Source organism: Podarcis pityusensis (genome assembly GCF_964106645.2).
Source record: "Podarcis pityusensis genome assembly, chromosome: 2".
Classification (NCBI taxonomy): domain Eukaryota; kingdom Metazoa; phylum Chordata; class Lepidosauria; order Squamata; family Lacertidae; genus Podarcis; species Podarcis pityusensis.
This window is the reverse complement of record NC_138029.1, coordinates 59,452,891-59,477,859: the sequence shown is the minus strand read 5'-3', so window position 1 is coordinate 59,477,859 and position 24,969 is coordinate 59,452,891. Positions and strand designations below refer to the sequence as shown.

Sequence of the window (24,969 nt, the reverse complement as noted above, 5' to 3'; positions counted from 1 at the left end):
AACGTGCGTAGTATAATCGCAGCCTTAAAGTTAATGCTTAAAGTTATTTTAAGGAGACTTTCGGATTTCTTTTTCTCCCCCCTCCAAACTGTCTGCCTGTTTCAATTTTGGCGGATGTCCCGCATATAATAAGGCCCCTCCGCTGAAAAGGTTATCTTTTATTTCAACACAAAACAGAGTCACAGACACCCAGGCCGTGTCCCTCAAGTCGGTACATACGGCCCTATTCCTTGCCTTGCCATTTAATTTCCAGAGCTCTGTGGTTAAGATCTCGGGAAACTTAAACCACGATTAGAGGCCTCGATGACAGATTGTAACCTGGAAGTGAATGGGGAGGGTTGGAAGCTTAAAAGAGCACAGGAAGAGGTTATGGCCGGGATATTGCGTGCACCCTTGGAAGGGAGATCTACGGAAACCTTTGGGACTTGCAGCCCAATTTCATACATATCTACTTGCGATCAAGTCTCATTGTGCCACACTTCTTTCTGCGTGTGCACAGGATCGCAGCCTCGTTTTCCAGGGCAATGCATATATTGGCTTCATTTAAATTTAAGTATCTTTTTATAACTCTGGAACAATCTCCCCCCGCCCCGTGCGTTTTCCTTTGCATAGACAGTTGTAACTTTCGACATACGGATCTGTAAGACACACGCGCAGCCATCTACACAATATAGATATACCGAGAACGCATATATACTGCATAAGCTCCGTAGACAAAGGGAAATGGATCAAGAGAAGCAGGATAACTTAAAACAAACCTAATTTGTGTAAAAAAAGCAGTAAAAAAAACAGAGCTGGGAATGGTCATTATTGCCACTAGATTTCCCCACGGAAATCGATGATTCTGGGCGCTTTGACGAGGTCTTAAAATAATAGGGAGCTTCGGTTTTAGCAGCTCCAGCGCGATGGAGGCGCCTTAAATCCAAGTCAAGGAATAAAGAAAGAAACCTCCTTTCCCCTTTTTCTTTTCCAAAGGCAGTTTGAAAGCGGCCGGGCCTAGGCTGAAAGGCCGATGTGTCTTGATGCGGGGAGAGGGAGCTGTGGGAAAGAGGAGGGGGGGGGACCTTTCCCAGTGGTCGTTGTCCCCCTAAACTGTGGCTCATAAATCCCAAAGCGGTTCAGCGAGCAGGGCCCGAGCTAGTCCACGCCAAGACACAAAGTACCTCTCACTTCTTCTAAGTGGAAAAATGTGCTAAGACCAATTAAGCCTAATGTGTGTTATGATTTGAAACTGTATCAGAGGCCCGTTGGAGAAGGCAGACCCCCCCCCTTTTTTTCCCTGTAATGAAACGGGCAAGAGGGATAAATCAAAGGCCAAGATCTCAATCGCCTTGATGGATGGCGCTTCCAAAGATTTATATGTATATAATTTATATGTAGAGAGAGAGAGAGAGAGAGAGAGAGAGAGAGAGAGTGTGTCAGAGGCAGCTCTCCTGCCCTCTACCAATTCGAAGAGGCGTCCCAAATCTTCTCTCTGTGCTGCTAACCAGCCGGACCCTCTTTCCAGGGATGGCGAGCTGGAGGAGCCCAGCCGGGGCTGGAGTGGGTGGGATCTGGGTAGCGATGGGTTTCTGGCTTGGACACCACCAAGGAAACTTTTAACGAGGCGAGCGCGTTCCAGGCCTTGTTTGCTTTGCAAACCGCTTACTGGAAAGAGGGCTAGCACAGGCTGCAATAAGGTCATTTACCACTTTGGGGTTTGAACCGTGTAACCGTTTGAACTCGCCTCTTTGCTTTCAGAGGTCCCAGATGGACGCAGGAGTCATTTTAAGCACAGCCAGAGCGGGGGATAGGCATTAATCGGTGACTTAAAGGGAATTGAGGGTTGTTGTTTCTTTGCAGGAGTAGAGCTCGTTTATTTAGGATTTTCAGATCCTCACTGCCCGATACATGAAACGACGTTTCAAGGAAATAAATTTCAAGGAAATTAATTCAGTACTAAGCCTTGGATTTAGGATAAACATTCCAGATGCGAATTAAAGCGCATTCACTCTTGTTCGCGTGAGTCCTTGAGGTGTATGCGTGCGCGTGTTTGTATGTGTGCTGTGCGTGCCTTACACACACTGATAGGAGCACACGGAATTCTTCTCGCTCTATAAAATGGCACATAGTTCCCGATCCAAACAAAGTGTGTGTGGGAGATTCTGAAGCCCCCTACATCCCACTGATTAAAGTGTATGCTTTAATCTCACCTTTGAAATCAATGGGAGGAAAGAGGTTGCTGTTTGATGGATCCTGTGCTATGGTTTGGTTTGGTTTGGTTTGGTTTGTTAATTACATAAACACTGATGTGTTGTACATATATTTACGCACGGATTCAATTACAATTTGTGCGTTTCAATACATAGAGAAATTAGAAGGTGACGATCCTAAGTCAATGCCATAGCACTGGGACTTCAAATAATGTTGTTATACATCAGCTTGTTAAAAAAAAAAAAAAAAAAGCAAAGTTTATGTACGTGAGAACAAAATCGCTCTTATTCTGCACACACACACACAACAGCCTATGGCTGAGATCCATAGTCCCTTTATTTTAAAACTTACTGCAATTATTTTGAGGATGTTACTTTTTTAAAAAGCGTTGTCGAGTAAAATGGGTGGTTTTCATAATATTTGCTTCGTTTGCATAGTCGATTATGTGTGGAGTACACATAATCCCACCTGAAAAGATTTGCACATGGACTCCTGTTTGCATACTACGATAGACACGCGCAACGCATCATCATCGGTTAACGCACGTGTCTATTGCTATTGATAAAATACTTCGTAAAATATGAGTTTAAAAACCGGTTTGCAGGCCCGTAAAATTGGAGTGGCTCTGCAATAAGGAACGAATATATCGATGCAGAAAAACAGACCACTGGTAACCCAACCCTAAACGTTTCTACTCGGAAGAAAGTGCCGCTGGGTTCAGTGGTTAATATTTGCTGCCAGGGATTGCAAGCTGAATAGCTTCAGTTAAGACGAAATGATTAGTGATCTCAAAGCATCACCTTAGGAGGCAACCCCTTGGGAGCAAGTCCCAATAGGACTCTGGGATTTTCTCTTGAGTAAACAAGTAGATGATCGTGCTGCATGATAGAAAAAGTTTGCCGGTCTGAAATATGTTTCTACTACATTAATATGTTAGCACCATAGTTCCGGTGAACCACGAAATTCACTGAAATCAAATTGACCTGCCTAGGTATTTCCTCTTATATTGCTTATAAAGAAGTAAGAAGCCATAAGATTTCTCCGCCGCCGCCGCCCCTCGCCCCATTGTAGTATGCATTGCTATAAAATGAACGTTGTATAATTTAAGTAGATATACTAATATTATTAAGCAGGAATAAAAATATGGAGACATCGAACCAGCAAAGGGCAATATATTTAATCACTGCCCAGGCAGCACGATCCTGTGCGTATTTATTCGGAAGCTAGTCAACTGAAGGCGAGGATACTTGCACTCCAGGGCGCATACCTATGACATCTTGAAAGTCCTATGGATGTCAGGCAGAGTTCAGAATATGATTAAATTTTGCCCGTTGAAGTCAATGGAGCTCCTGCCCTCGAAGTCTTCCTTCATTGACTTCAGAGGGTCGTAGAGTGAAGCCCCGGTCTTGATGTAATGTGCCAATAGAAGCTTGTACCAGTTGTACATGCTGTATTGTAACTAACTAGCAGGTATTATGTTTTGCCTTAAATTGTGTGTGCACTTCGAAACTGAAAATAATTCATATAATTTCCATTTTTGAAAGGTGTAGGTGGGATCAAATGTATTTTGTTTTTGCTGTTGTTGTTTTCCTTTATTTAAGGAACCATAAAAAAATAAGGCTCTAAATTTTACCTAACTGAAAAATCATTTGACTGTCAGAATCCAAATTCCCAAAGTAGAAATTTAATCCAGTTGTGTGAAAGGCTTCGTTTTCGGGTTAAGTAAATTCAAACTTTCCCCTTGTGGGGAGTATATTTTGTGTCCTGGTGCCTGCTAGGAAAATATCCAAAAACAACAACAACAAAATCGATGTGAATTCTTCATTGCTTTTAGAGACCTTTAAAAAGTGCCCAAAGAAATGGCCTGTAAAGGTTTCCCACGCCTTTTTAAGAAATGTTTTTCCCACCTTGAATCTCTTAAAGTCCATTATGAAAACAAAAACAAAAAAATTCTGTTGTCATTTGCGTAAAAGGAAGACTAGGTCAGGATCCGTGCTTGATTGGCCTTTGCTTTTGTAATGGAAAATCCTTGATTCTGGGTTGTGTTTGATGAGGCTTTCTAAAGCAGACGCGATGGTTTCAGTCCAGGAGCTTTCGCTGCTGTGCTGTGCAAAGATTCATTGGAGGAAGATTTGGGCTACAAATCCAGACCTCATTCAGATTCCTTTCCGAAGGAGAGTTTGGTGGCAATGACTTGGGCTGGGGAGTTAGGAGAAGCAGTTTGGGCATTTCTATTCCCCCCCCCCGCCCTTTCTAATTGTAATTCTTTCTTTCGCCTCCTTATGCCCGGCCCTTTGCCTTTGCAGAAAAGGAGCGAAGCGGCGTGCAGAAAAGCGACGACGGGAACGTAGATGACCCGGCGAAGAAGAAGAAGCAGAGGCGGCAAAGGACGCACTTCACCAGCCAGCAGCTGCAGGAGCTGGAGGCCACTTTCCAGAGGAACCGATACCCGGACATGAGCATGAGGGAGGAGATCGCGGTGTGGACCAACCTCACGGAGCCCCGAGTCAGGGTGAGCCACGCTCCGCTCTCTCCTCGGGCGCCCGCCTCCCAGGGTTAACCAACCCAGCCACTTCCCAGGCCTGCCTGAAGACAACTCCGAGGCAGCCCGTAAGAGCCCAGCGCCAACTCCCCTGGGCCCTCCCGCCTCTTGGCCGGGCGCGGATGGAGCCCAGGTTGAGAAACAGCTTTTCTCGGAAGTAAGCCCCCCCCCCCCCATGTGCGCGTCCCAGGGGACGGACTTCCAAGTAAGTTTGTTCCAGAGGTAGCGCGGCCTTCTCCTCCCGGGTAGGTGCGCCTGTGCCGAGAGGAGCGCAGCCTCGAGCCTTATTTAGACACCGGTCTACCAAATAGAGGAGTCCCAGGTGAAATCCGAGGAGAGGGAGCCACTGGGGCAGGAGGCGGTTAAGAGGAAGCGCCCGTTATTGGAAGATGAGAAAGAGATCCGGGGGATCTGGCGCTGGTGGGACTGTCCAAGGGTGCTTTGTTTTTACAGATCCTAAGCCATCTCTGGTCGATATCACCTTATGCTAGGAAGATCTACAGAAAGAGAAGGGAAGTTCTATAGCTTGTAGTTAGAATTAGCTCCTTCGTAGTGAAAAAAGAGGCAGTATTTCAGGAATGGGGGAATCTGCTTTACAGTACTGAAGGCAGCAAAATGCATAATTCCATGCAGGAAAACAAGGCTGAGCTGGGCCTGACCTGCTCTGTGCTTGCCATCTCCTTAACCAAGGTAATTTTTGCAGCCCTATATTCCCACTTGCTCGGAAGGAAGTCCCACCGAGGACAGCGAGACTTGCTTCAGAATAAACGTGCACAGAGTTGGGTAGCATGGAGGAGAAAGGCCCCGTCGAATGTTGTGTAGGAGCCGCGCAACTCACTCCTTAGACGCGCGCCTCGCTGCTTATTCCCAAGCAACGGGCTCGCAGGCAAGCGGCCTCAGCTTTACTCGGGAGTAAGAAACCAAACGGGATTTACTTCTGAGTGGACTCGGCTAAGCTCCAGCTCCAAGCCTGCTTTAGGAAATCCGAGGAAGCACCCTATACGCCAAGGGTTGTGGGGGTCGGGGAGACTGCGATTTGGGGAGCAAAACCCAGTGAAAACGTGCATGGCGCACAGTTAAAGAGGTGAGGGATCGGGCCTCACTTGGGCGCCTGAGGACCAAAGAATCCACGCGCAACAAACTTTGCGCGTCGGGCTCCCGGCGGAGGGGAAATCCCGGGGCGAGTTCAGGCCGCGACCACAGGGCTGGAGCCAGTTCCCCGGAGGAGCATCAGAGGTGATTTCCCACAGAAAATCAGGATCCGCAGAGTGCAGGATCCAAGCAGCCCCGAGCCCTTCCGAGGCGTCTGGGGCCTCCCGGGCCCAGGGGTAGAGAAGGCGGCAGTGGAAAGGCGCCCTTCCTGGCGCGTCGTTGGCCCTTTAAAGCCGCTAGAGAGACAGGCCTCCAGAAACGCGGGCGAGGCTTTATTTAAAACAAAATCACTGCTCCATTGCACTGCTGAAGGCGCAATCCTACGATCGTTAAGGAGCAAGCTCAACCGAGTAAACATGCCCAGGATTGGGCCGTAAACAAATAATAATCTTGAGATCATTGAGGCCGCCCCAGATCATTGTCCTTTTCCGTAGCATGGGAAAAGCGGGTCTTGGCCAGGAGAGCCATCTTTCAGAATTTACTGTTCTCCCCTGCATTAATTAAATGCAGCCATTTAATACCAAGCAGGAAATCTATTTTCTCTTCGGGCGATTGCTGGGGGGGGGGGGGTGGAGAGAGAGGGAGCCCAGGCATCCGGGTAGAAAGCCTTTTTGAATGCGCTCTTTTTCGTGGGGCCATGAAGGGATCTTTCAAAACAAAACAAAAACAATTGTGCCGTCTGATCTAGAAGTGAGGAACTTGTGGGTTTCTTTTTCCCTCCAGGGGAGTCTTGGCCCCGGCCGCTTTCATTGGGTGGTGCTTCGCTTGCGCGGCGTTTCCTTGGCGCATTTCCTTAGATGGTAGACTGCAGCTAACTTGGTCAGTGAGACCGGGAGACACGTCCAGGACAGAGCCGTGCACTTCAGCTCTAAGTTTAAGCATATTTAAACAAACCAGAGGCGGGAAAGAATAGGAGACACCCTCTGAAATGCCTCGTTTTTTTAGCCCTCTGTAGAGCGCCGGCCCACATTCTGGCGTCTACGCATTCTGCGTAGGGGAGCGACCACACCGCGCCTTTAGGTAATGTAGGAGAAGGCAAGGGCCGCTCGTTTGCACGTGCTGGGCATTGTGAATGGCGCTGGCTGGACAGAACGTAGCATTTGCGCGCTGTACTGAAATTATTGCAGAAAGCGGAGATTTAAAATAAATTAAGAGGCTTGTCCTGGAGTGCCCTGAAGGAGAACACTGGACACGATCCAGCCCAAAATAAGCACTTCAGAAAGGTGCATTGCTGTGGGTTCAGGTTCACCAGATCTCACTGAGACTTAATTCCAAGCAACAATGCACTGCTTTGGCCTGGAAGGTCACATTGAATTCAGCGGCCTAGCCAAGTACCTGCTTAACTCTCCCCAGGAAACATAATCCGCAAGGGTGAATTACATAGCGCTCAGTCGGACTTCTCAGTTAAACATAGTTAGGGTTTGTTGCTGGATCGTGCCCACTGCGTGAAAGTAAATCCCGGCGAAATGAAATGCCATTTGATATGTTGCGCTGAGGGTGCTCTGTGTGTGTTAGAGAGAGCTGTGCAAAATCCCTAAAACCAGCAGGGAACCATATATAAAAGGCCCCATTTCCTGTGCGGTTTGTTTTGTTTCGCTTTGTTTTGGCCACCCCTTCCTTATATTCGTGTACATATTGTTTGAACGCCAACAGCCTGATTCACAAAACTGGTTTTTTTAAGCGGATGGCTCCGTCTCCCTGACTGTGCCCAACCCGCTTTCGGTGAGAGTTCATTTCAAGCGCGTGGCCCTAAAACGCTAAGTTCCCCTGGAATTAAAGAAACTACAAATTCAGTGTTCGGGATCGGAGTAACAATCCCATTGGTGTTGACTTTATATGGACTGGGCCTTGTGGGTGTGGGAATGTTGAGGGTGGCAGGAGAGGATATATTGATTATTAATATCTTTCCTAACTTGTAGCTCTAACACACCCCAAAGCACACTTTCGCTTCAAGAGATTTCGTTGAAATCAAAGGATCCGCGACTTCCAAGCCTGTGCGTAGGTCGGAATCTCTAGCGCAGCACGGACAGGATCCGCCGAGTAAACTCGGCTACCAGGGCCAGTTGCATTGGGCTCCCAAGTCAACAAATCATTATAGTCCTAAATCAGTACAGAGATGTTCTCTTACGCCTCTCTTGCCTACAACTGAAGAGGCTGTTTCTGTTGTTTGTTTGTTTGTTTGTTTGTTTGTTTGTTTGTTTGTTTTAAAAGTTTTTCCTGCCCCAACTGGTAGGAAAAAATATCTTGCCGTAGGGAGAGGATTAGTATTTTATTAGACTTTCTCTTTGCTTGTTTTTAACTTTGGATTTTTAGTTTATTGGACTTTTTTGGAGGTTCTCTCTCCGCCCTCTTTTCTTTCTCTGTTTCTCCTCTTCCACCCCCACCTCCCATTTATGAGCCCAGGATACTTCCTTACACTGTGGGGAGAATGAATCCTTCTAGCGCCAGAGCTGCGGGTGCGTTTAATCCGCGCTGAGGATAGTTTGCGACATAACTACAGTGGGCGGAAGCGAATGTCAAGACGCCCATTCAGTTCAATGGTTATGCGTTGCATCCTCTTAAAACCGCGTCATCATGGGCTCCAGCTGGCGACCACCCCAAAGGGGCTTGTATACCGCAGTGGGGCAGGAGATGCGATCGGGGAGTATATGCCTAAACTCAGCTCGGGAAAACGTTAAGGGAACTGCTTTCTTCGCTGGAGGTCAGCTTGGAGTATTGGGGTTTTTGAAACCACAGTGAAGCCGGATCCGATGCACTTTTACTCGGGAGTAAATCACACCAAGTCCAGTGTGACTCTCAAGTCACGCCTGCATGGGATCTCAGCCACCTCCTCCTCAGTCTGCTTAAATCGCCCTGTTAGGCTGATATTCTGTCCCCAAGTGGCACTTGCAAAGGAAGCCCCGCTAATTTATTTTCAAATAAATAAATAAACGGGCACTTAACCGGCTTAGGGATCGGGCTATTAGAACGGGGAAATCCGCAGAGGTTTGATATTTATTTCAGAAAATGCAATTAGGCAAGCTCTGTCTCCTCATAAGTGAATCCCGGCTTAATCCCCGGGAACTGCGCACGAAATAGCAGCCCTTCTTGTGACAAGCAAAAAAAAGGGGGCTATGGGTCGTTTTTGCAGTGTAGGAAATTTAAGCAGCAACCCCGAGGCTCAGTGACTCGAGAGCAAGTATCCCTGAGGTCAATGGGACGTGTGTCTGAAACAAAGCATGAGCAAGAACGGGGAATATGCTGCATTTTTCCAGGGATGAGTTTAGTCTAGTTTTGGCGCGATCCACCGAAGTGGATCACCTGAGGATCACTGGAAGGCAAGGGACACCTTCCTATATTCTTGCCAAGGGGTGTCCCTCCCCACGGGTTCAATTTCCCCCTAAGCGAGATGTAAGACTGCAGCCTCAAACTCTAGGAACTAGCCCCGTTTTTAGGACTTCATTCGGCTGGAATCGCCCCGTCCTTATTTCTGCTCAAATCTAAAAGAAAGGCCGTTTTCGGAAATCCCACTTTGGCCTTCGTAAATCACTGAGACCTGGACAAAACAAACCAATAAAAACGTCGCTTGCAGATGCCGCTTTTAACCTTTCAGGGGCAGCCAGAAAAATCAGGTTTCCTCCCAAGTAAATTTTGTGATTGCGCTTATACTTGTAAACAGCTTAGAAGCCACTTTGGCAAGTAAGTGGTAGATAAATCAATAAATAGACGTGTGGGCAAGCTGAACATTTGGTGTGGAAAAATTTCGGGGAATTCATTCCCATTCATTGCAATTCTTCTTCAGCCTTCTGTAGATAACACATATATATTTAGAAGCAGCCTTAAAACTCAGTTTTGCCAATCCACCCTTAATTTGCAAACGTCTAGAAGCCATCATTAAAACTATTAGCCTCATTTTCAGGAAATTCCTGTCTGGAAGCACCTTCTGAAAAATGAATTACAGGTTTTGAGTGTGTGGCCTTTCCTCGTTTCCTCTTTTATATTTACACCGGATCCTTCCTCCTCCCTGGTCCTTTTCCCCTCACAATTTGCCTTCCTGTTCTCAATGTAGCATTCGAGTTTGTTGCCCCTAAACTCAGACACTGATGAGCATCAGCTACATGCATAATTTTGAAGTAGGTGCCTGAGTCTGAAAGGCCCCCTTGAATGACACAGCAACCATTCCACTTTTTGGAAGGACCTTACTTAAGGAAAACTGGTTTCTGTTAGAAGGAAGAGCTCACTTTCTAAGAGGCCAGGTGGACATGATGTCGTCTCTTTCCCTGACTCTCCTTAGCCAGGACCTGTACAAAGACCACACAACCCACCAGTAACACAGGCAGTTCCGGAGGCCGATATTTTCCACCAAGGGAGGGGAAGATATTTTAACCTGTAGCAGAAACCACGTGGAAGACATACCTCCCCATTAGATCTGCCGTCTCTTAACAGGACGCTAAACCAGATCCGGCTGTGTCCTGCTTCAGGTTATGAGTTGGGTGTCTTTTCCTGTTCTCTGAGCCCTGGATTTTTATGAAAGGGAACTCAAAGCATTTCCCAAAGATGCACTTTCCACAAATCTGCATCAGGTCCCTCCCCCCTCCTCTTTCACCGTTTTTTACATTAAACCCCAGGAGCAACCAGCCTCCTTTTGCTCTCCAGCAGCAAAGCTGTAAATTCTGAATATTAAACGCAAAGGCAGATGCTGCATCCATTGAAAGGCGAAGGATGTAGGGGGTGGTTGGCTCTGTGTTTACCTTAAACCTACTTGCCCAGTCCCACTTTTTATGATCTGTAAGGAGGGTGTTTTTGGTGTGTTTTTTGTTAAAAGCGTTAGCATTGGACAAAGCAGACCAGCCGCCATAGCCAGGGCCTGATCACAACAAGAGTATGGTCAAGGGTAGGTAATTCTCTGCAGAGAAAGGGAGTGAGGGTTTGAAATTTTGCAGATCATCAAGAGGAGAGAGATCTGATGCCCGTCCAAAGCAGCAGTCTGCAGGAAGGGATTTATGCAAGGACAAAAACAGCTTACATGTCTTATTGCATGGAACCTCAAAGACATCATGCTTGGGAGAGGGGTGGCAGATACGGAATTCAGTGTGTTCTTCCTAGGACAACTTTCTCCAGGGCTTTTTAAAGGAGAGCAGGAAAACTTGATAAGGGAAATCTAGAATCTGACATGAGTTCAGACTGGGCACAAATAGATGGACAATGTATTTTCTTCAGTATCCCCAGAAAGGCACCTAGACAGAGGTTTCGGAAATTGGCATATTTATTTATATTTAATTCATTTGCTGATTAATCAATTAAAAGCCCTCTTAAAGCCAATGTTCTTTAACTGGCTCGCAGCCATAGTTTTAAGGATAATTGCTCCCCAGAGACAGGAACTGGACCCTAGCTGAGACCCAGAAACAAATTGTACTCTACTGGCTTCTTGGTTCTACTCAATTGACTTCAGCTCCAGCTGTTCCTTTGGGAGGGCTGGGGGTGGAGGTGGAGGCGGAGGGAGGCTGAATGGCCTCTCTGGCATAATAGATTATCCACAAACAGCTTTCCCAGTGGAGTGGAGCAGCATGAATATGAGAAATATTGCAAGTGACAGTTCAGCTTTTTAAAAAATCCAGACCAGCAATCATGCTAGCTTGCAGCAAAAAGACGGTCAAAAGTACCATGGCACCTTTTAAAGCCAGGACAGGGAACTCCTAAGGCCCTCCAGATGTTGCTGGATGCCACCAGCCCCAGCCAGCATAGCCAATGGTCAGGGATGATGGGAGCTGTAATATCTGGAGGGCCACAGGTCCCCACACCTGTTTTAAAGGCTGACATTGTTGTGCAATATTTTAAAGGCAATAGCTTAATTTTATCAAATGCATAAGTTGGGCTGAGAGAGTGGTAGGTGTCTACATAAAATGGAGGTGTCTATATACAGTGCCCATAGGTGTCTATATACAGTGGAGAATTTTAAAAAATCAACAACAGTTTAATGTGCTGATCCTGCATGTTTTTAACATTCCAGTCACCCTCTGCCATCCTTTTTTTAAATTTCTAAACAGTGTTTCGACACTATCGTAGCATAAAACATCAAGGCAACGTACAAAGTTAAAACATGAAAGACCATTAAAAATAAATAAACTTCATGCTTCCATATCCACTTCAATAAACTTAAGAATTAATATAGGCTGTCCTTACAAGGTGGCCCCAAACCTATTTTTTGTGCCAGGGTTATATTGCTAGATCAGGTGAGCAATGCATTTGCGTGCAATAAGCTAGTAGATTAACTCATAGATTTCTTTCATATTTGGGGGATTAAAGGAGAAAGAAATAGCAGAAATCTATTGAACATGACAGCTCTTCTTTTAGAGAAAGAAAAGCTATTCTGAACATGCTCGAAGTGTTTCTCCCTTTACTTTGGTTGTCCCTTTTTTCCTTTCTAAATGGCTCAGAAGCAACTATGACTTTTAACCATGTTGCACCCTTGCAAAGCATTTGGCAGAATACTTCTACGGTAGTTTTCTGCTACATTTTAGCAAGGCCTCCAGAAATTCCACCAAGTGATTCCATAACCTGGCATGAAGATGCCACAACGGAGAGACAGTATATTAGCTGTTAACTAAACAGCATCTTAATCGAGCTTCAGCTGAGCGGAGACGCTTTCCGGAAGCATCGGGCTGGCCAGTACGCAACTAGCTCCAGCGTTGCCAAAGCCGTATCCTCCAGATATTGTCTACCCCCGTCAGCCCCAGCCAGCATCAGCAAAGGCCAGGGTTGATGGGAAGTGGACGCCAGCGGCATCTTGAAGCGCACCCATCAGCTGGCCATCCCTGGAATAGCCGGACTTTGAATCTGATGCTACCCTTCTTGGGTCCTTCAGTTTCATCTGCTGAGCGCTTCCCATTAAAAAGGCTCCGACCGCGTAGCGGCGGGTGCCACAGGGAGACGTACTTTAGGGCAGCAGGGCTGGCAGCCAACTTTGAAACCCTCTATGCTATTATTCTTATTATTAATTATTTTCTGTACCGCTTAATGGTGACATGTAATAAAGGGCGGGGGGCGCAGGGGAAATAAGGCCATTGAAATCAGAATCGTAAGAGCTGGAAGGGATCCCAGGGCATAGCTGTCAACTTTCCCCTTTTCTTGCGAGGAATCCTATTCGAAATAAGGGAATTTCCCTTTTAAAAAGGGAAACGTTGACAGCTATGTCCCAGTGTCATCTAGTCCAACCATAGGAGCCAACTTCTAGGGGTCCTTTGCCCCCCCCTAAAATATTTGAGGGAGCCCCCCCTGTTGATGGGTATTGCAATTCAAATGGCGTGTGCGCGCCACTTCATGTGATCATAGAATCATAGAACTGGTTGTGAGCATTAAACGCCCGTCTGCAGATAGTAAACTCAGGGACCACTGCAGGACTATGCAACAGTTGCAACCTTGGCATTATCAGCCCCACGCTCTGACCAGCTGAGCTATCCAGGCTCAATTATCAGTTATGCGGGGTGTGACTTGCCTTCCTCCCCCCCCCCCAATATTTTATTCAAGTTGGCATCCCTGAGTCCAACTCCTGGCCCGCTGGAATATTTTGCCCAACCCCACGACCCTGAGATGACGCTTCTCCTGCCCTCGCGAGTGTGGGTGAGTGGGGGAAAGGCGTGCCTGGCTTTGGCCGTCGGTGGAGCCCGGCCGCCCCCTGCTAAGCCCTGCTTTGTCCGCCCCTTGCAGGTGTGGTTCAAGAACCGTCGCGCCAAGTGGCGGAAGCGGGAGCGCAACCAGCAGATGGACCTGTGCAAGAGCGGCTACGTGCCGCAGTTCAGCGGCCTGATGCAGCCCTACGAGGAGGTGTACGCGGGCTACCCGTCCAACTACTGGCACGCCAAGAGCCTGGCGCCGGCGCCGCTCTCGTCCAAGAGCTTCACCTTCTTCAACTCCATGAGCCCGCTCTCGTCGGCGCAGTCCATGTTCTCGGCGCCCAGCACGCTGCCCTCCATGAGCATGCCGTCGTCCATGGGCCACTCGGCCGTGCCGGGCGTGCCCAACGCCGGCCTCAACAACCTGAGCGGCTCCTCGCTCAACACGGCCATGTCGTCGCCCGCCTGCCCCTACGGCCCGCCGGGCTCGCCCTACAGCGTCTACCGGGACACTTGCAACTCCAGCTTGGCCAGCCTGAGGCTCAAGTCCAAGCAGCACTCGAACTTCGGCTACAGCGGCCTGCAGAGCCCCGGCTCCACCCTCAACGCCTGCCAGTACAACAGCTGACGGGCCGGCGCCTCCGCACAGGGACCGCGGCGGCGGCTGCTGCGCCAAGGGGCCCCGGGGAGCCCCGCAGGAGGAAGGGCGCGGCGGGGCGGCGGCGGCGGCGACGACGGGAAAGGAGAGAGAGAAGGAGAGAGAGGCGGGGGTTCAGACGACGCCCCAGCCCGGCCCTGAAACACGGGGATGAGTTGCAATGTATTTCGTTCTCCTCTGGATGATGCGGGTTTTGTATGCGTGTTTACTTGAACTTGCACAGGACTTCCTCTTCTAAGCGTCCACTTTATTCGAGGAAATACGGCGGGGAGGAGAGGGGGCGGGGCGGGGGGGGAGAAACCGCGCCAGCGAAGAAATGCGCGGCTCGTGGGCGGGGCTTTTTGTGGTAGAGGGTGGGAGGGGGAAGAGGCGTGGTTTCCGGGGTGGGGTTTTGCTTGCTTTTCCGGCCGCTTCAGGACAAGGGGCGGGGACTCTGGTGAGAGGGGGCGGGGCTTCGGGACAATGGCAAGATGGGAACTCTCAAGCGGAGCAAATGTCATCCTGACAAGGGTCAACCACTTCAGGGAGGTTCTGTTTATCTTTTCGCCTTTCCCTGCGCTTGGCCGTCGGGTGGGCGGCGTTGCTTTCCACGTGCATGAGTGACTCTCGATGGGGATTTGTTTCTTTAGCTGAAAGTGGTGGAGAGCCGGCCATGCCGAGCACTAAGCGGCTGGAAAAGGTTCCTACCTCTCTCTCGTTTATTCCCTCCCAAGACGGCAGTATCTCCCCCCCCCCCCCAACATCCCTCTTTAAATCGCCTCCCTTTAAAAAGGAACTTTGCAGAACGCCCCCCCAGCCCTTCCCCTTTGCAAAGTCTTACCCCTGATAATCAAATTATCGTTCATCCTTATTTAAATGGCTCTTTTTTTAATTAAGAAAGAATTCTCCTAGAGAATCTAGGGACAGAAATGTTTAAAATACGGAAAAGGACTATCCTGAAATGTCGATACTGCATCTTAAAAGGAAAGGAGTATAGTAATCTCGAGGTTGGGGGAAATGTTTGAAAAAGTGACTTTGCTTTTCCAGCTCTGAACAAAAAGCAAGGAGCCCAAACAAGAAATCTTAAAAAGGTGTTTTGATGTAAATGTAGATAATACTTAAAATGACTATGAAAATGATAAATATGATCTTTAACTATTAATACGCATTAAAAACGCATATGAAGTTTTCCTGCAGACATATTTGTTGCTTCTTTCTGTCAATACTTATTACCTGTAGATGACAAAGAAACGTAATATAAAATGCACAAGGTACTTCTTTCCCAGTGTATTCCCACCTGTGGTAACCGTTACGCTGGATGTTTCAATAATGCTGTTGTGGAGGATGCAGTATATATATTGTTTTATAAGTTATGTTTTTGTGATTTTTTTTTTCAAAATTAAGAGCATGGGAATAATAATAAAAAAAAACCTCTTCAAATGCTTTCGGTCTTCCTTTCTAGCTATATTAATGTCTAGATCCACTAATCTAAAGAAAATATCCCAGAGGATATTTTGAATATTACATTTAATACTGCAGTCTGGTAGTGGTGGGCTTTTCCTCCTTTGTCTTCTTATATAATGAGCCCCAAAATGTAAACATGCTATGAGACCAAGTGAAAGAGTGGCCTGTGCATAAATTGATCAAGTATCACTATAACTTTGACACTGAACATTGCAATTGAGTCCCGTGAACTTTACCGTGGGATTTGCCTCAAAGCCATTGAATTAGTCCCCTATATTTAGTGCATAGATTCCAGTGATATTGTTTCCAAGATTGTGATCTCAGTGCTACAATATTAAATACAGTGCACTTAACTTTGAAGTGAACTACAATGAAATCAATAAGAGATTTCCTGGTTGAAGTGATGGGGCTTGCCCTTAAAATCAGGGTCTTTCCCATGTACGGAGAAAGTACATGGGAGAAAGTAGAAAGAGAAAGAAAAGGAACAGAAGGGCTTTTTGCTCCTCCATTTCTGGAAAATGGAAAGGGTTGGGTTTTGGTTTTTTTACACTCCCTTGTTAATAGAAAGTAAGCTCTACAGGTTCCAAAGAGATGTTTCCAGCATCAGAGCTCCTGGCTGGAGCCTGCAGTTTTGGGTAGAGACAGTCAGCAGGTTAATTAAGAGCTGAACATAGTTTTGATAAAGTCATCCCATTTTTTGTGTCAACCTTTCTGGCCAAATAAATCTTTGAAACAATCCGAGGCCAGTTTTCCAGAAAAAAGTGAGAAGATTGTGGACCAGCAGCCATCCCTCTCTTGAACCTTTCCTGTGGGGGAGAAGTAGAGGATACACTCCCCTTTCCAACCTAACTAACAATACTCCTGGTATATACCCCATAGACTTCCAACAGCTTGATGGAAAAAATGGATACTGGAGAAAAAGCACGGTACAACAGTAGGTTTTTAATACTCCACTTTAGGCCAAGAACAGAACTGGAGTCTCTGACACCCCCAATATAAACAGCTGAAAGCAAACTTGCAATACTCAGGCAAATATTTAGCCACAATTACAAAAGAATCTTGTCAGAAATAAGTTCTGAGTAGAACTTGAGCTCAATGGGGCTTGCTCTTAGGCTGCAATCCTAAACACACTTTCCTGACAGAGAGAACCTTTTATGGACTAGAATCCCCTTTTAAGCGTTAGTTTCAGTTGCTTGAGATGTACACAGCATGAATTCAAAGAGGGGTGATGGGACTGGAGGAGGGATAAGGTAAAGGTAAAGGGGCCCCTGACCATTAGGTCCAATCGTGGCCAACTCTGGGGTTGCAGCGCTCATCTCGTTTTATTGGCCGATGGAGCCGGCATACAGCTTCCGGGTCATGTGGCCAGCATGACTAAGCCGCTTCTGGCGAACCAGAGCAGCCCACGGAAACGCTGTTTACCTTCCCACCGGAGCGGTACCTGTTTATTTACTTGCACTTTGATGTGCTTTCAAACTGCTAGGTTGACAGGAGCAGGGACCAACAACGGGAGCTCACCCCATGGCGGGGATTCGAACCACCAACCTTCTGATCGACAAGTCCTAGGCTCTGTAGTTTAACCCACAGCGCCACCTGCGTCCCAGGAGGAGGGATAAGGGGGGGGGGGGCAAATAGCCATGAAATGCAAAGGTGGCTGTAGGTCTTTGGCTTTCCTGCACAGATCCCAAATCTATCCAAGATTGGAGTAAAGTGACACATTCACAGGAACAGTAATGATAATTCTGATTTCTTCAATAGGGTTTGAAGTGCTCCCAATATATCTCTATAGCTTCATTTATTTTCATTTATTTTTACATATCAAAGCCATGCAGAGAAGGATAACACTACTGAGACTGTTGCTGAGGGCATTGCTAGGAAAGTGGTTACTTAAAGCCACTAACATCCCAAGTCTCAGGATAATTTGAAGCCCTTTTGAAAACAATTAGGCTTTCCTAGTAAATGTGTTGGATTGTGAATTGAAAAGTAGAGGAGAATCAAATTGTCAAAGAAGGTCAAATTTGCGACTATACAGTAACTGTGAGGTTAGGTAAACATGAGCATCAGGAAACCCCCTTTCTGGAACAAAGGGGGTTTATTTAATTATACATACGTAAGCCTGGCGTGTTTGTTTCACGACATACTATCTTACGGTAAAACTAGCCTTTCCCACGCGCTGTGTTTTTTGCATTCTTAAAAAAAAAACCACCTAGTTCACTGCAACAACTGTATGAAAAAATTGGCTATTTTGGTGACTACGTCATTTGCGGTAGCCATTGCAACTATTTTCAGTCTCATATTTTGAACTTGATTACTGGTTAAGGGGTGGGGAGGGAGAGAGAAATCACATGGGAAGTGATATGTGGAGAACTGCCATATTTTCTGCATAAATCTGTGTCCAATATCCTAAGACTTCAGCCATGTTGACAGATCCACAGCCAGGAAAGTGGCCTCAATGTACTATTTCTGTGTGAAGATGCTCAAATGATCGCTGCAAAACATCTCTCCAAGAGCTCTTTTCGCTCCGTTTATCTGGCAGTGTTGTTATGGTGAAGTCAAAGAAAGGCAGCCTGAGAAAGAGGAGAGGAAAAGCTTCCTGACTCCAATAGGATACTAGCAAGGCATCAGATTAGAAAGTCAGCCCTGTCAACAGGGACTTACTTTTGAATAAATGCTCGCATGAACCAAGATATTAATACATTTGTCCACTTCCGCCTTGAAGCCAATAAATTTAGATGCAGCCCTATAGCCATTTATGTGAGAGTACACCCATAGAACTCGATGGGATGTCAAGCAGATCCATACTACACATTAAAAGGACATTTAGTGGACATTTAAAGCCCATGACTTCTCTCAAGGAATCCTGGGAAGTGTGGTTTGTTAATGGTGCTAGGAACTGTAGCTCTGTGGGGAACTATGGTTCCCACAATTCTTTGGGGGAAAGTCATGTACTTTTAATGTGCATTCTTATTTTATTATTGGCCCATTTATTTTCCTCTTACACTAGACTGGCCATTGAGTGAGTCTAGGATTTAGTCTTCCTCTTTATTGTCCCTGAATCATAACATTCTTATGCCTACTCAAAGTAAGTCCCATTGAAATCAGAGGATTTTACTCTCAGGATTGCAGCCTAAATCATCTGGAGCTCGGTGTACAACTGTGTGTATTTTGATGCATATGGGAAGCCCAAAAGCAGGCAGGACCTGACATTATGCAAATTTAGTACATTTTGAATATTTTTCATTATTTTGAGTAATTTACCTTGTCTCTGCTACATGTGGGCACAACTGCCTAACTAATTAAAAGTCTGCTGAGTCTTCCTCAGGACTGATATGTCTCTATTCATATACCTTCCAAGTTTCATCTTTACATTAATTTGCTTTTTTAAATGATTATATCCTCAAAGCACAAAGGCCACATAGTACAGTTTTTAGGTGCACTTCTAACATTTTCCAACAATACACCCAAATATGTAAAGTGTGAGTGTGATGGATGTGATATTTATTATTTATTTATGTAAACATTTATAGACCTCTCCATAGGATTTATCGACTTCGCTATAGGCAAAGATCTCAGGGTCAGAAACAGCAAACACAACCTTAAAAATATAAACCCATAGCAATGTAAGAGCAGAACAAAAAACAATTACCCTAAAAAGAGAAAGAAAACATTAAACCAACACACCAGCTTAATATTAATAGCTTCTAAGACTCTGAGTCAAGTTTAACCAAGGTTTTTGGCTAGCATCTGAATGAAAAGAGTGTAAGGTGCCAACCAAATTTCAGAGGGGAGAGAATTACTAAATCAATGTGCCGCTATGGAGGCTGAGTCCTGCATAGTATATAGCTCCTGATTAGGCCCGGGCGGCATATAGCTATATCTGTGTATGTGGGCACAGACTGCCATGACAGCTTCACTCAGTGGTATATTGCTGGTGAAACCGTCACCACACTTGAGTCCATCTGCCTCCAGCACCCAGCGTGCTGGGGGAGAAACAAACTAGCTGGGCGCTGAAGGCAGAGGGACTCAAGTGGCGGCGGTTTCACCAGCGATATACTAGGAAGCCTCTGCTTCCCAGCTGAGAGTTCCCTGACCTCACCTGGCTGCCTTCTCCTGCTACCGAACCCTCCCTGCAGTGGAAGGCAGCCAGACAGTGTAGGGGCTCTTTGATGCTGGCAGCCCCAACGCTTGCTAGCAGCCTCCAGCAGCCCCTCTCTGGCACAGACAGGGTGGCTTTGCACCCTGTGTCTTGTGGACTTCGCCCAGGAGGGTGGGGTGCATCGTTTCTCCTGGGGTGAAGGACCCCCCCCACCAGAGGAAAGAGACAGCACACCTGAACATGGAGGAGGCAAAGGCAGTCAACCACCTGGACAGGTTCCGAGCTCTTGGCTACTGCTGCTTTCAGGGAGTGTGGGAAAGTCGGTAAAGTAGCTTGCCCGCTCCTTGTGCCAGCAAAGGCAGAGGGAGCTTGGCCAAGGAGCCCCAAGGTTCTTGCTGCTCCAGCACGAAAGGCAGGGGACTCGAGGCTGGCTCCGCTGGGGGCAGGAGCCTTTCCGCCCCCCAGCTGAGCAGCAGGCTGGGGCCAGCTGTATTGGTCACAGCCCACAAGGCGCTAGGGCGAAAGCACCTCAGCTCCCACGATGAGAGCTGCGGCAGTCTCACCTGCCAGCTGGGGCCAATGCATCTTTTTTCAACACTGCGGTATATCACCAAACCACGATGTGTGGCTGACGATACACCACAGTGTTGAAAACCCTACATCGTCCAGCCCTATTCCTGATTGACAAGCATTAAAGAGAGTCTCCCTGGCAGATCTTAACACCCGTGTAGGGATAGGGGAGAATTCAATGTGGTTCACACTGAAAGGTAAACATGCCTCATTTGTGCACATGAACTGAAACTTAGCCATCACGCAAAATCCACGCGATTTTGCAATGTAGCACTCCAGCCAAATACTTTAGCTAATGGGGCTTCCTGCTGCTGCCGAAGCACGATTTCTGTTCTCATCCTGAAGCAAAGTTCTTAACCTGAAGCACTATTTCTGGGTTAGCGAAGTCTGTAACCTGAAGCGTATGTAACCTGAAGCGTATGTGACCCGAGGTACCATTGTAATGTGTACAAAAATGCACATACTAGGGTAAAGTGTGCATGAAAATGCATTTTTGTTAAAATAACATTAAAATATGCATTCTATTGGGCAAATTACTTTTCAAAAATGTGTTTATTTTCATGTGAGTATCACAAACTGGAAAACTGAACTGTAAAATGAGGCACTAAGATAAATCAAAATTTTCCCATCCTTACACCCAGGCTGGTTTATACAGGGAGATGACTCATTCAAGCATGTACGGCCAAAGTCATTGAGGCATTTGGTATTTGGAAACTTGTCTATCCTACAGCAACACTCATTGGGGAGCCTGAATTAGCAGGAATTCCCACACTTGGTGGCAAACTCAGGTTTGTTGCTGTATAATGTGTGAAACAGCTTTGAAGTCTCCACCTAATGCTACATTCTGCATTTACACAGACTCCCATGCCTTAGACGGCAATCCTAACCCCACTCACAAGGGAGAGCTCCATTGAATTCTGAATAGACATGGTTAGGATGGCACTGTAAATCTGAAATTGCAGGGAGATGCATGTAGCATCACATACACCCAATCCCCTTTAAGTTACTGGTTTATCTATTAAACCCAATTTTGACTGGAAAGATCTGTGAAGTGGCTAGCTACATGTGTAAAAACCATAGAGCAGTTTTTAAAACATGACCAAAGACAGACTAATCTAGCAAAAGAAACATCATAGCTAATCTGAGCAGTGGGGAGGCAGAATCAGTACAGACAACATTTAAAGTTCCACTCAAACATTTAAAATAACTAAAGAGTTCCAAGGTCACCTTCTAGCTATCAGTATTCTGTGGGAGAAATTCAGCTGCATACTGGAAATTGATGTGTGTGAAATTAAAGCGGATTAAAGTGCTCTGGCACAACAAATCCACAATTTTTTTAAAAAAAATAGACTTTTGTCGTCAGGAAAGTTACATGGCAATGCACTTAAAAGTGTGGGATAAATGATTGATGGGAAGATGTATAAATTCCACATAAGAACATCAGGATGCATGTCATTGTTGTATAACCTCCCACAAACAAATAAGGAAGAATGCTCAATAAAGAGCAGGCATCGTATAACCTCTGTGTAAGCTTTGCACAAGCAAAGTGGGACAAGTAGCTGATAAAAAAGGTCACCGGAAATAGCCCTAAAAGTCCCACAAAAAGATCTATCCTTGCTTGCCCTCTGAAAGCCAGCAGAGAGGGTCTCAAAGAAGGATTGACTTTCAATCAATTCAGAAATTGTCGTAATTTAGCAAGTTAAATTAATTAATTAAATAAACTCGGGACCATTTTTGAAGCCAGCTCCTAGATAACCACTCTCTGTAACCTCAAGGTAGTGAGGAAGCCCAGAGCAGACCATCTGGAGAAGATTTTAATTGGTGAATAGGCTTATATGTGAGAAGGCAGGCCTTGAGGTATCCTAGCCTGGAACCATTTAGGGCTTTAAAGAAAACCAGAAATTGGAATTGGGCCTAGAAACCAACTGGGAGCCACAAAGTTGTCTTAAAATCAGCATCATATGTTCCCTCTGGCCTGCCCCAGATAACACACGGGAGGCTTCATTCTGGACTAGCTGCAATTTGGGAACACAATAATTGTATTATACCTGGCCAGGCTATTTGTCCATCTATCCCAAGGGTTGGGAACCTCAGGTCCCTCAATCCAGCCCTCAGGACTCTCCTCAGACGACACTTCCTCCTCAGCCACACTTCACACTTTCCTTGAGCGTTTTTGCTTGGCTGGAATGTATTCACAATGTCCAATAATGCCTCTTGCTTGCCCATCCCCTCCAACATTTCTCTGATGAAAATAGGGACGTCCCATTCGATCATGATAATTTTACTATTTATAACCCACACATTTTACTGGGTTGCCCCAGCCACTCTGGGCAGCTTCCAACACATATGAAAACATAATAGAACATTAAACATTAAGAAAACTTCCTTATACAGGATTGCCTTCAGACGGCTTGGGGGTCAGATAATGCCATACCATCCAACGTTTCTCCAGTGAAAATAGGGACACCCTAAGGAAAAGTGGTACATTCTGGGATCAAATCAGAAACCGGGGCAGCTTCTCTAAATCAGGGACGTCCCGGTAAAATAGGGACACTTGGAGGGTTTGCTTGCCTGGATGGAAGATACAGAGGAGTGTGCAAGTATGTATAGAAACTGGCTGACTGTAAAAAGGAAAAGTTAACATTTGTTCCTCCACCCTCAGTCAAGCCCCTATTCTAACTAGCAACAGGTCTACAAGGTCCAGTCCTTTGCTATCACCAGTTTCTAAGGGCTCTTCTGTGGAGTGCATTATGGTTTGGCTATTATTATTATTATTATTATTATTATTATTATTATTATTAATTATGTATCCTGCCCTCCCCGGCCAAGGCCGGGCTCAGAGCGGCTAACATCATAAAAACAACACACTATGCATAAAAACAGACATCAATTAATTAAAAAAAATATTAAAATTAATTCAGACAAGTTAAAATCTGGGCAGGTGGCAATTATCAGGTTGGAGTTGAGAGTGGTTAAAAGCCATTTCTAGATTGGGACTGGAGAAATTGGAGGAGAACCCCTTTCAATGCTTACCATTTCCTCACATGCACCTCGGGGCAGATTGTGTCCCTAGATTTTTCTAGAAACTCTTGGGATATGGCTGGCTATATCTGCAGGCATCTTTTGGCATTCTCCATTCCTGATTCCTGCCTGAGCAAGGCCACATTCTGGACTGTGAAAATTTATTTGAAGGAGGCAATATGTGAAGACTTCTGTTTTAGGGAGGTGTTTTTGATAACTTTTGGGTTCTTGCGGTTTTGTGAGTCACCTCAGAACAAAAAGAGCTATGAAAAAAGCATTAGGCCAGGCTGAGGAAGGCAAGAGAGACTCCTTTAAAAAAAGTGCCTGGGAATAAAAATGAGCAAAAATAAAAGAAAGTATACAATTTGGCAAGTTAAACATAAAAGTAAAATAACACGCCAAGAAGGAATTTGAGGAGCTACTAAATTAAAGACAGCAACACAAACAGCAACAATAAAGTTCTTCCTCTCTCTCTCTCTCTCTCTGGTCAAAATAAATCACAACAAGGAAGTCTGCCAAAGAATCACTATAGACCACCCAGGTGAGAGAGAAGTACTTAACTATACTCTCTCTGAGTATTCCTTAAGTGAATTCTTTGCTTCCGTCTTCACAAAAGAGGCTGTTGGGGAGATGCTTGTGTTGTCTAAGCCATTATTTTTGGTAGACCCAAATAATTGCCACAAATTGCCCATAAAATGGGTTTGAATTGCCCATAAAATGGATTTCAGTTTAGAGCGCATTGGTAGATTAAGCTATGCAAGTTGGCTTTTGCCAAAAATTGACTCTGATGTTACATAAGAAGTAGCAAATGTAGCAGCAATTTAAACAAAACAAAACACAATTCACATCCTAGAAGAAAGTAAACATGAATTCTGTGGCAGGCAAAATTGATAGAAATGAAAATAATAACAATATTATCTTCATGGATAAAAGCTGTCTAATCCTAGAGTGGATTTTTCCACCACAAAAGAGAGATCAAACCTTCCAAGTTCTTTTATTGATGATATTAATGTGGAGATGTAGAATCTTTGACTCAGTGGTTAATTTCCAACAAAGGAGATGGCCAAACTGAAAGCACTGTCCTCTAATCCTAGATGCTTGGTGGTGAGGATAGTTCTGAGGAAAAGGAACTCTGCACATGCACTGAGGATTTTCTGCATGCACAGCATGTGCTCTGCCATTGAACAATGGCATAAAAGTCTTTTGAGCTTACTGGCACCACGTATAGGCACAGTTTCAGCATCCCTGGCTTAATACAGTCTACTTCCAGAAAACCTTGTTGGCGCTGACTTGCATGCTGAGGATCCTCAGTGCAGTAGTTCACAGGGGTTCAATGGCAGACATAAACAGGGCCGTAGCTAGGGGGTGGTGAGGTGGGCCCCCGCCAGGGGCGCAGGCAATGGAGGGGCGCAAAGTTGGCTAAAAATATGTCCATAAATATAAATATTGATTTTTGCCACATAAGAAATGGTTTTTAATAGAGGGTGAATTGAATGAGTGGAAGGGCGGGGGGGGGGCGGTTTGGAGGAGAGGCAGAAAGAAGAGCTAATTTTCCATGGTTGGGGGGGGGCGCAATCTGGACAGTTCTGCCAGGGGCACAAGTTCACCTAGCTACAGCTCTGGACACAAATGGTTCAGCACCTTCAACTGTTTGTTCATAGGGGCACTAATCTGACTTGGTGGGGCTTCTTGTTTTGCATAA

The 24,969-nt window shown here is 45.9% G+C and overlaps 1 protein-coding gene across 3 annotated transcripts in view; it reads left to right on the top strand.

Annotated features, from left to right (window-relative positions):
- PITX1 (paired like homeodomain 1) overlaps window positions 1-15,556 on the top strand; it is a 44,223-nt gene extending 28,667 nt beyond the window's left edge. For all 3 annotated transcript variants that reach the window (XM_080996350.1, XM_080996352.1, XM_080996351.1), the window contains 2 exons: window positions 4,500-4,705; window positions 13,574-15,556. In XM_080996350.1, coding sequence (XP_080852476.1) covers window positions 4,500-4,705; window positions 13,574-14,107 — 740 coding nt within the window. In that variant the 3' untranslated portion in view covers window positions 14,108-15,556. The remainder of the gene's footprint in view (window positions 1-4,499; window positions 4,706-13,573) is intronic.
- The last annotated feature ends 9,413 nt before the right edge of the window (window positions 15,557-24,969 follow it).